We start from the raw sequence: 14,577 nt of genomic DNA, 5'->3' as shown, positions 1-14,577 counted from the left end.
TGCTCCTGCAGGGGGGTTGGGCTGGGTGACCTCTAGGGGTCCCTTCCCACCCAAACCATTCTATGATTCTATAGGAAAAAAAAAAAAGCCCCGAGAGCAGCGTCCGTCTCACATTAACAGGAGCGGGGGAAAGCGGCTGTGGGGTACAACGCCAGCTCACCATTTTTATCTCCCAGTTCACGTTCCACTGCTTCAAACCGCCAGGTTTTGACGGCGTCGCCCGTGCTGGCGTCCATCCGTATCAGCCGGTTGTAGGCGATACCGATCAGCTCCTCCTTCTTGCCCCCCTGGAACCTGCGACAGGGCGAGGGATTAAAAACCGCCCGCCCGCGACTCACGGCTACGCCTGTTAAATTCAGCAGCTGAGCTAACTTATAAAATCGCTTCTATAAGCTGACGCAATTAATGCTTTTAATTGCAGCTCTGGTGCAACTTCCACAGCGAACGATGTGCTGCGTATTTAACGTACTCCACATTAATTCATGGAATTCCTCCCGTTCTGCCCAGCGGACCCAACCGACCTTGCAATGAAATGCGTGATGCCGAACTCGGGCAGCGACTGCCAGGCTTGAATAAATCGCATCTTCGCCTCGATGAGACTCATCTGAGCAACGTTCTGGTGGGCTTCCAGGATGCGTGCCGTGATCTGTGGGCGGCGAGACACACTGGCTTTAGCGGGGGGGGGACAACAACGACTCGTTAGCGGCATCACCGCTGCCACGCGAAGGGGTAACCGCTCGGGAGGCGCTTGGGAGCCAGCGCGGTTACGGACAACGCGGATAATCGATGATTTCTACCCCGAGGCCTTATTTCAGCTACGACGGCTCAAAGCCCGCGGCCGTGGCTGATAAAGGTGGAGCTGCCTTTGCTTCGCATCTCCAGACGTATCAAAGCAAATGTAGACCTGAGCTGTCTGGAGGCGAAGAGCCGCACGGGCTCGTTTAGTTTAAGATGCAGGATGTGAGCAAACGGCGGGGCAAATTTCTGGTGTAGGGTTTCTACTTTTGCAGCATAAATCACTGGGGACCATTATAAAAACCAAACAGGGTCCAAGTTTTTTCCGGGGAGGGGTGTGGGTGGTGTTAGTTTTTTCATTACTGTTCTCCAAACCGAAGGGGTTCTAGACTATTTTAAGTTTTATCTTAAATTTCTTAATTTTGTTGTTGCTGTCACTTACCAAGTCTCTTACATAGCCTGGCTGTAGATGGCAAGGCGAAAAAAAAAAAAAAAAAAAAAAGAAAAGGAGGCAGAAAGAAAAAAAAGCAATCAGAAATATGGCAACAAAGCAAAGAAAAAGTGTAAATTAAACTGCAAACCAAAGTTCAAGCAAAAAAAAAAAAAACACATGCACAATTTCTTAGGGAGAAAAGCAGCCAAAGGGAACGTGAGGACGGAGAGGGGACAAGCCAGCAGAGATTCGCCCCCCATGCCGGCCCTGCCTGAGCACCGGTGCGGTCCCAGCTGGCTGGCATCATGTAGAGATGGCTTTGGTCCTGCTGGTGGATGAAAGGGAGGGTGAAGCTGCTGGCTCAGAGGAGAATTCATGTCCTCACGCTTCTCTCCATGCCTCTGCACAAACTGAAACCCACTTGCTCGCAGAGGACGCTCGATGGGAAGCTCAAGAGCTCGCCGTAGCTCGATACAAGTATTTGAGATGTGCAGAGAAACGCCAGGGATGCTGCTCGGGGTACCAAGCGGCTGGAGGAAAACAACAGCCGGAGCGTGCGGAGGGAGGTGGCCTTGCCCCGGGGGCTTTCTGGGGACACATCTGCCCTCGCAAGCCGGCTGAACACCGCTCCGACACCGAACCCCAGCAAGGTACCTGAGAGCCGTAAGTACGTTTATTTTGGGGGGGTTTTTTTGGTTGGTTTTTTTTTTTTTGCATTTAGGATTTGGCGCTCCCCAAGCCCAATGTGCCAACCATAGGCTGCCGCAAGGGCACATGGTGACACACGCCACCCGCGCGGGGCTGGGGCTGGTGTGGGACCAAGCGCCTCTATAAATCCCCCTTACAGCAAGGCCCGCTGCCAGTCCCATTTCGGCACGGGCTGCGCGACCTCCTCCCCCTCCTTACCCTGTGCCACGGCACGGAGGGACCCTTGCGGTCGAATTCCTTGCATTCCCGCAGCCTCCATCCCTCCATCCCTCCCAGCCCATGCCGGCACGTGTGCCGCTGGCAAACGTCCTCCGCTGCTGCAAGCTCTGCCTCCGGCCGTAAAGGAAAAGCCTAAATCTGGTGTTCAGCTGATGTCTGTAGGGGACCGGGCATCTGCAACGTGGCCGCTGGCCCAGCCTGCAGCAGGGCGAGGGCTCGTGCCCATCCCCATGGCTCGATGGATGTTATTTTTATAACAAGGATACCTGCACGGTAAGCAAGTTCTGCAAGCTAATATTTTTCCAGGTGCCTCCATTTTACTGAGTTCAAGCCTAGAAGGTATTATATATGTTAAAATGGTATATTTATGCAGCCTCTCCTCCATCCAAGTGGATATAAAGGCTTATTCAGAAGAATAATAAGGGCTATATAAAATGTAACTCCACTGCCAGGAAATCATCATGCTGTGCCAATAAAAAGTTATATTTTTCCTGCTTCTCTGACTTGCAGCCTTCTTCTGGGTTTGGAGAAATTGTATCTAGCCACAGCCAGCCCGAAGCACGCAGGCTGCGAAGCTGCAGCTGAACGATTAAGTCACCGAAAGGCCACGGAGCAATGCCTTACTTATTTCTGCTGCTGTCCTGACATATAATGTCTTTCAGAAAGCCATGCATTTATTTCCAGTGCAGAACAGTTCAGCCCTGTTCATGCACGGGCCGAAGGCAGCGTGGAGTTCAAGCGCAAGTCACAGCAACTCAAAATGGAGCAATGGTTCAAGGACTGGCATTTGGAAGTAGTGGAAAAGCAAAGAGAGAAATATGCAAACCGCAGTAGAGCCAAGTCTGGATAAAGCACTGCAAGCAACTCTAACTCCACTGATCCTGAGGATTTCTGCACGGGCTCTGTGCAAGGGAAGGGGTTTTAATCCCAGCACCAGGGACTGATTTCGTCTCGTCGCTGCTACGTCTGCACGGGGAGAGACGGGGGCGGCTGACCCATGCTTTGCTGCACCGTCGCTCGGTATCAGCAGGGGCGAACACCATTCCCCAAAAGTACTTAAAATAAATGTAAATGAATTTTAAATGTATTTAAAATAAATGGTTCCCCGCTGCCAAGGCTGTGTACGTGCTCCGTCACATAACGTGCGGCATAATTGAGGTCGTGGGTGCCATCCCCAGGTGCTGGATCGAAACCACACACTTCAGCTGGCGTTTCATTTTAGTAACCGTGTGCATGTGATTAAGTGACAGCATCCAAAACACGCAGTGTTAAACACCAGCTACCGCCGAAAATGGGTGCACAGTCAGGCCGGTCCACACCAACACCAACACCGCGCGGGGAGAGCGGACGAGCACCTACCTGCTTGTTCTTGTATTTTTTCAGGTAGCGAGGAGAAACCAGGCACTCGGGGTTAATGTCGGTATTGATTTGCTCTGGGATCAGCTGCGGGTCTGGGTTCAAATGCTGCATTTTCAGGAAGGAGAGGATGTTCTGTACTTCCATGCCGTAGGAGCTGTCGGCCATCGTCTTGCCCTTGGAGGCCAGGCGGCAGGCGGCCATCCAGCTGGCGTACTGCGTCTCCTGATCTCTGGGGAGCCTTTGTTTTCCTTCCAGCCCCAGGAGACACACGGAGAAGGGCAGAAACCCAACCAACGCGTAGACTGCGACCATGGGACAAAGCCAAGGAAGAGCAGGGGTGGATTTTCTACTCCAAATACATGAGCGTGCTCACATGCAACGCTGAACGTTGAAATCAGACATGTGTGGGTGCATTTTGGTTTTTTTTTTTAATTAACACCAGCTACATGGCACATCCGAGCGTGAGCTGGTGGTGGGCAAAGGGCAAAGGGAAGGCTGGTCCAAGCCATAAACTTACGTTATCGCAGCGAAGCCAGATTTCGTTCATTCCCTCCGCCACCGGAATCAGAAGTTTGATGTTAAACTTTTGACCAGAGATGTTCACGTCAGGGGTAACTTCACATCCTGCAATGAGGGAACCACTGTTTAACAGGGGTGTGAAGAACTGGGCTTTAAAAAGGGGGAAAAAAAACCCCAAACCCAAAATAAAAGGAAAAGAAAAAGCAAAGCACTCTAACTAAAGGGTGTCCAACAGCACCTCAGTGCTGCAAAGGTCTTACACCACACCTCCAATGGGATAAACACTCTACGCAGCAGGGACAAAAACCGTGTCAGATGTCTCTTTTTTCCAAGCAACAGGAAAAAAGGGGGAAAACACCAAGACCTGATCTGAAAGCAATGCAGCCACAGCTAACGCATGCCCACGGGGTTCATCTCATAGGTCCTGCTCGGCCTGGTGAATGGACCTGATGGCTGGCAAATACTCCACGACCCTGAAATTTTCATGAAAGGGTAGGAAAAAGTGGCTGGATGGGTGCTGACTCTCACCCTGAAAGCCCTACATGTTATTTCGGCCAGGCACATTGCTGCTATAGTCAGAGGCGAGGCGTGAGCATCCCGCTTTTGGTGTCTGGAGAGGAACTGCAAGCGGTTGTATAAACACCGGGCGGTGGGGGGGGATGAACCCAACGAGTCCAGTTAGCCTGGGCACCGCTTCAACGCCGCCTCCGAGATTTTTTAAAAGTGCCATCACAGCAGATATGTTCAAAGCTCCCAAAAAGGTCCTGCGGGCCGGGCTTTGCTCTGACTGCAGCCTGAGGTCACTTGGCATCACATCTGCCTCCGGCCTCCATGGGGGGAAAAAAAGAAAAAGGGCTTTCTGCTTTTTGGTGGCTGCCAGAGCAAGAATGTTTTAACTTGACATAAGAAACGCCAGCAGCCGAAGGAATTTAAAAACTCATGAGCAAGGCTCACAGGGAGCGCTCGAGCGAGGCTGCTCGCAACCAGCAGCAGGGAGAGGAGGAAAAAAAACTTTAAAGGCAGTGGAGGAAGAGAACGGGCTGTTCTCTTCAGCGCAGCGTGTTCTCAAACTTATTCTCCACCGTGGGAATTAGTGCAATCCTTTTGGATAGCCACGGCAAAAAGGAGAAGGGCAAGTTGTCTCCCCACGGTATTGGGGAGCTGGCAGCACTTTCCCTTGGGGCCACACGCAATCACTTTCTAGGAGTTTAAGTATACACCATGCTGCCAAACCCAGTCACCCTCAGTCCTTTAAACGTATTTACCCAACCCTAGGATAGCATGCCAAGAAGATTAATCACTGGGAAAACAAGATGCAAGAGGAGCAGCCTTTTACTGGGATAAAATGCAGCGGCGCCGCTTACTATTCTCTTACCTCTCAGGTTCATCTGGTGTGCAGGAGTCCCGTTGGATTCCTCTTTGCTTTTATAGCAGGAGATAGAGGTATCTTTGAAGGTGCACCAGTATGGCTTGTAGCCTTTCAACGTCAGCTTCTTGGGCCTGCCAGACAGGTTGAGGGACATTACATTTGGTTTAAGCTCCTAAACAAAGCTGCTGCACTGGGAAACTCATTTTATCCTTGAAAACCTGGTGTCGGCAGCCTGGGGTATGCCCACCCCTGGGACAGAACCATAGAACCAGGGATGGGGACTCAACCCCTTCCCTGGGCAGCCCCTTCCAGTGCTTGACAGCCCTTTTGGGGAAGAAATTTTTCCTATTGTCCAGCCTAACCCTGCCCTGGCACAACTTCAGACCATTTCCCCTTGCCCTATCACCCGTTACCAGGAAGAAGAGGCTGACCCCTGCCTGGGAGCTCAGCCACCACTCGCCATCCCTTCACTACAATGTGTTGGGTCAAGAAATTGAGCTGCAATTGCAAATTTGGACTCTTCGATCCCATGGAAGCCCCACTGATTTGGGCCAAGGTGGGGGGAGCTGGAGACCTGTATTACAAAAATTGACGTGTCCATGAACTGCTGCAAAATATTCCTCTTCACCTGCCACACTGAACTGGAACCCCTTTGCTTGAGCTCTGAAGGGAAGCGGCACTTACAAAAGACTTGTCAGACAGGCACACGCATGAGGACGCATGTTGTTTTCTTTTTAAATACTCCGCATCAGAAATGGTTCAGTCCCTTCCTATGGAAAACACGGATTTTGCCCGACTCTGCAGAAGCCGCGACAACCCTGCAAGCCCCACCCAGCACGGTGGTACCCTGAGCCTGCTCATCCCACCACGAACCCAGGACCTTCGCTGAGCTGCAAGTTCCTAATTTTTCTTAAATCCCCTTAATTTCTAAACCTTATTCAAAGGCTGTATCTGCAGTTTCTCACTGCAATGCATTTCTCACTTCTCCATCCCAGAAACAGCTCCTCAACCCTCGTCTGTAAGGATCAAGTATGCAATGGCCCCAGTTGCTTGTCCTCGGGGCTCTGCACTTTCATTTCCAAGCAAGAGCTTGGGGAAATAAGGGAGGTGGGGGAGAAACACGGCGTCTGCCTGAACTCCGCTGCTCCCACACCCGTGATGGACGTCTGAGCTCGGGGCATCCGCTGCCTCCTCCTGCCTTTGCTGGTTTTCCTCCTCCTAAAGACCTGGCACACACAGCCCTGCCCCGTGCAAACTTTACAACCGCAATTTCCTTTGCCTCCCACTACAGAAGAAGTCACCAACCCCCAGCCAAGCCACCCTACGTGTGCAGTTTTTCCCATCCTTTGCAAAGGATGCAAAATCCTTCGCTAACGATGCTTTAAGACGTCTTTACCACATTGAGCTCTTTTGGGGGCTCCTTTAAAGTGCAGGCAGGGCATTTTGGCTGGCATGGGCAGTAAACTGGCTGGCAGGGGGGGAGAGAAACATCCTGAGTCTCTGTGGCAACCCCAGGCATAGGGACATATATATAGGGCTTATATATAAGGCATATTAGGGACATATATTGCAGCTCCTTCCCAATGAAGCGTGACAAGAGGCAGATCCAAAGCTGGGCCAGCTCCTAACATCGCGTCATTTATGTTGGGTTTCTGGCAGTAAAATACCACCTGGCCCTCATTTTTAGGAGCAAATGGCAATTCTGTGCTTCCCCGTCGTGGCAGGACAGCCTCAAATCCCAACCTCAGGGGTTTGGGCTTGCACCGCGCGACGAACCGGCAGCTTCTTGCTGCTCCATCTCTCCTGCCCCACCAACTGGCACTCCGACTTGCAAGCAATTAGCTCCCTGAGTTGTGCCTAACTTTAGTGGCAAACAAGCACATCAAAGGCAAGAGCAAGTTCTTTGTTTGTTTTTTTGTTTAAGGATGGGAAAAAGCACCCACTCAGGTGCAGGGCACAGGCTGCAGCCCTGAAACTGTGCCCCAGTTAAGACAGACCGCAAGCCCAGACGGACGTGGAGACCTTATTAATTTGCCTTCGGAGAGGGAGAAAGCATTTTTCAGAACAGAAGTGGTAGGTTCTGGCTCCAGAACCAAGCGACTAATAAAATAAAGGCTTGCTCCAGAGCTATGTCGCTGCCTACTGCTTTTCTTCTCTATGCTGTGAAATCTCATCATTATTTCCAGTTTCCAGAACTTTCACCATAACCCTCACTGCAGCAGGCAGTAAATTGCAAAAAGATGGTCGCGACTGCCAAAATGTTACTCAAAGTCCAGACGCTGCCGTTCTCGGTTTCCATCTACAACCATCCAAGTCAAAACAAAATAAATAAAAAAAGATCCTAAATCCTCAGCGAGCTGGAAGAGGAGCACAGTCGGCTTAACCTGCTGCTTTTGGCAAGCAGAGGGCAGACAGACCGGGATCACGGCTGTTTAGAATTTATCCAGCCTCTTGCAAACCAGGCAAAGTATCTGAGCCAGTTTTCTAGGTTTCAATCCTAATTTTAGGATGACTTGATTACTTCACGGGCATTAATTGCGTTACAGAAATATCCCGGCATGTGCTGCTGGCTACGGGATGCAGCAGGCTCTCCTGGAGGGATCCGTACCCACCGGGGCGGTGATAGTGGGAAAACACCCGGGGTTTTATATTTAACAACCGATCAACTTCAGCATCGGATATTTCAAATGGCGTGAAATACTTAGCGACTGCTACGGGATAAGGAAGTAAAGTGTTTTAATAGTAAGAGAGCACAGATGCTGAGCTGTGGATTGCTGGGTGGCTTTTCACATGAGATAACACAGCAGCGTGCAGCAAGATCTTAAGGCCAGGAGATAAAAAAAAAAAGAAGAGGATATTAGGCGGTAGGACCGTTAATTATTCATAGACTTTACCAGTTTCGCAAGCACCTCTTCCCATCAGCACTTACTTGAAGACTTTAATGTAGTCGGCGAGCTCCGGGATGGAAGTGATGTCACCCTGAAAATAGAAATTATCCCATTCAGCCGCCTGCCCGAGCGGAGCTGGGGTGGTGGCTCCGGGAGGGAAGAGATGCAGCGCAGGGGAGGAAGCCCGTGGCAGCTTCACCTGCCAGCACTGGGGCTCGGGGGTCATGACAGTGCTCCTGAGAAAGCCCCATCCACTCCACGGGAGAAGCAAGCAGAGAAAAATCTATCACACAGAAGTGCTGCTTGGAAACCAGAGGACAAGGTTTTAGTCACACCGGCTCGTGTTCGCACAGGGATTTTTCTCCTCCCTTAGTTATTTCCTTATGCGCCAAACAAAAGGAGAAGATGCTGCTCTGCACCTCCACGGAGGACTGGGGAAGGGCTTGCTGACAGTCTAGGAAGGTTTTTTCCCCCCGGCTTTTTTAATATTGAGTTTATTTCTACATTGTGCGCAAGCAAAATACACAGCGTGGCACTTGCAATCCCCACGAGCTTAAGCTAAAGGGTTTTCAAAGGACAGGAAAAGCAAAGACTGCTCCGAGACAGCTTCCAGTAGCAAGACAGTTTACTTTCCGCCTGCATTGAGCAATGCTGTTTATAGATACCAGGGGAAAAAAATGCAGAATCTAAGCAAACAATCCAGTAATTGCCCATTATCTGTATTCAATTACTCGAATGCATCTGGAAATGGCTACTGCTAGCAACCCCTACGGAAAGGGATGGAGGTTTTCTGATGAATCATCGTCGTCTTTGCTCCTGTCTGACAGGGACTGACTCCTTAGTACTGTGCTTTAAGCCTGGTTTTGAAAAGAAATTGTAAAAGATCTCTTGGCGATAAAAACTTGTCACTACTTCTGTTGCACCGAAGCAATGCTGCTCTCCCTGCGGCGACTGGTTCATATTGTAAACCTCTGCTGTTATTAATGCTAGTAAAGCAGGCTAAGTATGGATGTTAACTTCAAAAAGACCCTTCGTAAACCCTTAAAAAAAATTATATGAAGTCTAAGACTGGAAAAATTCAGGGGTTTTAGGGTTTGAAAGAACTTAAAATGAAACTCAGAGATGGTATAAATGTGCAAAGTGCCTGGAAAAGCTGTGCTGCGCCAAGCCTGACCAGACCTACTCCTTCTTTTGGGCTTTACATTTTTAAAGGTGGAAAACCGGTGTTAAAAGAGCATATCAGAAAAAAAAAAATAATGAAATCCTCTGAAATAGAGTCATAGCACACTCCAGGCTAAAATCCAGTCTAATAAAAACCGGGTTTCATAAGTGTAATTTATTTCTGAAAATCATGGCAGCTGTTTTAGGTGCTGTAAAACTTTGCCATGAATTAGAAACGGTGGAAGAGAAACCTCAGCGTGAAGAATTCAGTATTCTGGAAAGCCGGTAGCGGGAACAGAAACCAAATGAATTTTAATTTAGTTTTCCATTATTTCACCAGGAGGCAGCTTGGTGCAGGAGGGGCGGTGCAGTTAAGATCCTGGCTCCTCCAGGACTTTGCCAACACCATTTTGGTTTTATGGTCCCAGGAGGAAAAATGTGATATTGCACTTGACTTCTGCAGCAATGCAGAGCTGGGCACGAGGGATGGGCTGAGCTCTCCCTGCTAAATTAACTGTAAACACCCAAAAAATAGCAGGTGAAACACCCAAAAAATAGCAGGCGGTCTTAAAGCTTAAATGAAGCCTTTGGTTCAATACGTGCATGTGCTCCAAGAGGTTTTTATGCCACGTTAGGGCTCAGAGCAGAGCTTGGCGCTGGCCCCATGCCGGACAATTCCTGGGGTCCCCTCCCATCAGAACTACCCCTTGGTATTTTAAAAAATATTATCTTAAAGAAAATATTATCGGGGTCTGTGTTCTGCATTGCTCCACTGGGCTGTGGGCAACCTTCTCATGCTGTAAGAACAGGAATAGAAAAAAAGGGAGAGGAAGGAAATAAAAAAGGTTGGGTGCCTGGAAAAATTCCCAGCTTGGGGTGATTATTCCTGTCTCGTGCAAGGTGAGGAGAGGACACGCAAGCCACCCTGCCACCGCGTGCCTGCAACCCTTACCAGGATCGTCGACGTTTTGCCACCTTCCAAAGTAATTTCCAGATCCGACAGCGCAGCATCCACCTCATCCACCTCCTTGTCGCTGTTGTTCAGGTGGTTTTCTGAGGACATGATGGACAGCTTGTTGATGTGGTACTGAAAGGCAAGGCACAGCATTTCACCAGGATGCTCCTGCGATCTGCCGGATGCCGCGGGCTCGTCACGACACAGCTGCTGCGCTTGAGAAGCAGAGTGGAAAACGGGACCCGTACCCTCTGTGGGAGCAGAGCCCGGCGAGCGCCGAGACCTGAGTGCAGTCGAGTCAGGAATGACCAATTTGGCTGTTTTCAGTCCGAAGAGTCGCTGGTACAAACCCCAAGGGACCGCTCCGGACCCCGCAGGGCAGAGCTACTCTTTGCACAGCATCACAGACTGGTTGAGGTCGGAGGGGACCTCTGAAGGTCACCTGGTCCTACCCCCAGCTCAAGCAGGGCCACCTACAGCCATTGCCCAGGACCACGTCTAGGAGGCTTTTGAGTATCTCCAAGGACTGAGAATCCACGGCCTCCCTGGGCAACCCGTGCCAGTGGTTGGTCACCCTCACAGTAAAAAAGTGTTTCCTGATGTTCAGAGGGACCCTCCTGCGCTTCTGTCTGTGCCCATGGCTGCTGGTTCTGTCACTGGGCACCACTGAGAAGAGCTGGGCTCCATCTCCTTTACAGCCTGCCATTGGGTATTTATATACATTGATAAGATCCCCTGAGCCTTCTCTTCTCCAGGCTGAGGTCCCAGCTCCCTCAGCCTTTCCTCAAAGGAGAGATGCTCCAGGACCTTCATCATCCTCATGGCCCTTCATTGGACCCTCTCCACTATGTCCATGTCTCTCTTGCACCGAGAAGCCCAGAACTGGACCCAGTACTCCAGGCGTGGCCTCACCAGCACTGAGCGGAGGGGAAGGATCCCCTCCCTTGACCACCTGGCAATGCTTTCCCCAGTGCAGCCCAGGACACCATTCACCTTCTTTGGCCCAAGGGCAGAATGCTGATGCATGGTCAACCTGGTGTCCACCAGCACCCCCAGGTCCTTTTCCACCAAGCTGCTTCCCAGCTGGGTGGCCCCCAGTACACACTGGTGCCTGGCGTTGTTCCTCCCCAGGGGCAGGACTTTGCACTTCCCCTTGTTGAACTTCATGAGGTTCGTGTTGGCCCGTTTCTCCAGCCTGCCGAGGTCCCTCTGGATGGCAGCAAGACTCTCCGGCGCATCAGCCACTCCTTCCAGTCTGAGAGGATGCATTGCATCTGGTTTTACCCCAGAAACCCAAAACACCCATAAAATCTTTCACGAAGGACCATGCCCAACCCACTCTGGACTGCTCGAAGAGGTAAACGGAGTCTTTTTATTGCTCTTTTCACTCTTTTTTCCCTAGGAGGGGCCCTAGGAGCAGACAGCCCTGCTCTTGCTGGGGCTGCTCTTTCTGCATCCTACAGCGACGAGGCGCGCCAGACCACACGTAGTAAATGGCCTGCCATCCGTCTTACAGAAGTCAATAGCAGGTGTAGTATTTATGCCAAATCACGCCAAGTATTTCATAAAACAGATAAATAAATAGTTCTGGGAAACCCACAGATTATCACCAGCTGTTTGGGGGGCAGCGTGCCAGAAACACACAGTTCAGTAACCTAGCGTACTTACTGGGGATTTTTCAAAAGGGCAAAACTAAAAGTTAAGATAGACATAAACATGTTTGGTAAAAGAAGGCCAAGTTCCTTTTCATGAGAAGTAACCAGCAGCAAATATTTAAATTACCTAATAAGCTCAAGTGAGGATTAGGAGACGGGAAACGAGCTGACTTCTACCAGCACGAGAAGTCCCAGCTCCCACCGAAGACCAGGTGGGGCTTAAAACACCAGTTACAGCAGGCTTCACTGCTTGTGTTAATCCATAGTCGTCAACAGAGAAGTCTGCAAAGCTACAGGCGCAAGTTTTAAGGACAAACGTAAGCGTGTCGGGCTGTCTCCTACCTGCAGTGCCGCAAACATCATCATTTCTTCCTCCGTGCACTCGATCTCCTCCAGCAGGATAGCCCACTTGGACTGCTCGTACAGCTGGTTGATCCTGATCGCGTCGTACTACGGCACAGCGCAAAAACACGGACCGGTTGTAAAAGGTACCAGCACAGTTCAAGACAAACCACTTCACCTTTCGTTTCAACGTAACACTTCAATCCGAGACTGAAAAGCCTCTGCCACCGAAGCAGAGTGGCTCTAAGCAGCCCTTAAAGCATCTCTAGCAATACCTAAGCGTTAGCAAACCGGTACGTGGGAGCACGCAGAGCCAGGTTTGATGCCTGCAAGACCAATTTCCAAAGCTGTGGAGGATTTACCAACACACAAGCACATTAGAGACAGAGGCATCCTTTGCTCGAAGCCTTTGCCTGCAAGATGTAAGTAAAATAGTTTTGTACCTTTGGATTCAGGTCAAAAAAGCTGTAGTACTTGAACCGGAGCAGCAAAGCTTCATTTTCTTTCACCTCCTGCTCCATAAGAGATCGGGACGAATCTAGCCATCTGTAAATCGTCAACAGGGGATAACACACACAAAAAGCTCCGGTGATGTCGTGATGATGCTTTCAAGAATGCAATTTAAAACCGCATATTGAAAAAAAAAAAAAAAGAAGAGAGAAGAGCAGAAAAACAAATCCTTAACTCACCCTTGGTTGATTTTGGCTTTATCAAGCAGCGCCTGTGGCTTGTACATTTTTGCTAAGGACTCTGGGGAGGTGACGGGCTGGCTCACGGCCAGGATGCCCGGGTTCCCCTCCGACAAGGCACTGTCACCAAACCAGGCTGAAGTGGGTGACAGGGGACTGCCGTCGTGAGCGTCGTAGGTCGGTGTCATCGTTTTGCTATACAGTCCTGGGCTCGAATATATGTTTCCTACCGGTAAGAGGAATAAAAGCTGGGAGTTAGCTGACAGCCAAGCCCTGCCTGCTCCCAACCAAGCCAACTCAGACACAAACCCAAAGCCAGCGGATGAAAAACCTTCCCTTTTTTTTTTCCCACAATGGGAAAACACTGCCCTGCTTGTTTTCCCATGAAAAGCTGCCCCTCTCTCTCAGCTCTTCTCCTGGAGCAAAACTGATGGAAAACTCATTCTAGCCCCAATCCATGGGAAAAGGCGCAGTTCTCCCACACCGGGAAACTCCTGCCCCCTGTGTTTCTGCAGGACCTGGGACACGAACGGCCCCCGACTTACCGGTATTACCTGTTGCTTAAAGATTTTGGAAGTCAAAAGTTTTAGAGGAGCAGGAAAATAAACTAAGGGCGCGGCCAAAGAGACCAGAGGCAGAGCACAAAAGTCCTACTGAGGTAGAGCTCACCTTTGACGGGGCCGATGTAAAGAATATCGGTGCCTATAGAGAGGGAAAGAAAGGAGGGAAGTGAGAAGGCGAGAGAAAGTCACCGGGAGAGTAGGAAAGGACAGAAGCCAAAAATCGGCATTTTTGGAAGAGGGTGAAATAGCACAGGTGAGGTTTAATCACCCAAACATAGTGTTTGCAGCAGTGCCGGTGGACTCGGCAGGCAAAGCAACCAACGTGACTCCACAGTTATTTTATTCGTGTTACAAGAAACAGCCGGGCACGGAAACGCGGCATTTCACGGACGGAAAAGCTTGCTGAGATGGCCAAACAAATTCGGTATTAATATGCTGAGCAAGTGGTGCGATGTGGTGCGAAACTGATCCCGAAGCACACATTGCTCCCAAGCCTTTTAAAGCTTTACAGCTTGTACAGGCTCAAAGCAGACCCAAAAAAACCCCATTTTAAAATTACAAATTTGAAGAGAAGAAAGTGGACCCGGCTTGGTATCTCATATCCCAAAATAGCTGAGCACTAAATAGTCCCTATTTGTTTCAAGGGAGCATTGATTTTTATGTTAAGGATATAAAGCATGGATTTTTTTCAAAATAAGGGAGGTTCAACGACCGTATCCTAATGTCAGTAATTCCACTGCGTACGTACATCGGGCAACGAGCTCTGCATCATTTGCTGGGCATAAACCTGTGCACCAGTCCCAAGAAGGAGCAGTAACTGGCTTTTTTGGAAAAGAGTTGTGTCCTTTTCAAATCACGAGCCTGTTCAGACGTACAATTCAATGCACCCAAACTCTACCTCCAAGAGGTATTAAGGGTGTTGAAGGGGCGCGCAGCAGGGATGAGATGCCAGAAGTAAGGTCTTCTGTGCCACCTCCTGCCA

The 14,577-nt window shown here is 50.0% G+C and overlaps 1 protein-coding gene across 1 annotated transcript in view; it reads right to left on the bottom strand.

Moving 5' to 3' along the window:
* The window catches only part of LOC104131454 (fermitin family homolog 2-like), a gene marked incomplete at its 5' end in the record, with an annotated part of 16,489 nt that extends 2,755 nt beyond the window's left edge, over positions 1-13,734 (bottom strand). The window contains 13 exon segments of the mRNA XM_009644617.1: positions 161-194; positions 196-294; positions 522-646; positions 1,178-1,198; positions 3,455-3,676; positions 3,972-4,078; positions 5,349-5,473; positions 8,272-8,321; positions 10,344-10,478; positions 12,344-12,451; positions 12,787-12,889; positions 13,033-13,258; positions 13,702-13,734. Coding sequence (XP_009642912.1) covers positions 161-194; positions 196-294; positions 522-646; positions 1,178-1,198; positions 3,455-3,676; positions 3,972-4,078; positions 5,349-5,473; positions 8,272-8,321; positions 10,344-10,478; positions 12,344-12,451; positions 12,787-12,889; positions 13,033-13,258; positions 13,702-13,734 — 1,388 coding nt within the window.
* Between the last annotated feature and the right edge of the window lie 843 nt (positions 13,735-14,577).

Source organism: Egretta garzetta, unplaced genomic scaffold (genome assembly GCF_000687185.1).
Source record: "Egretta garzetta isolate BGI_Z169 unplaced genomic scaffold, ASM68718v1 scaffold1628, whole genome shotgun sequence".
NCBI classification, from domain to species: Eukaryota; Metazoa; Chordata; class Aves; order Pelecaniformes; family Ardeidae; genus Egretta; species Egretta garzetta.
The sequence above is the reverse complement of the archived record's forward strand: the minus strand, read 5'-3'. Positions and strand labels throughout refer to the sequence as shown.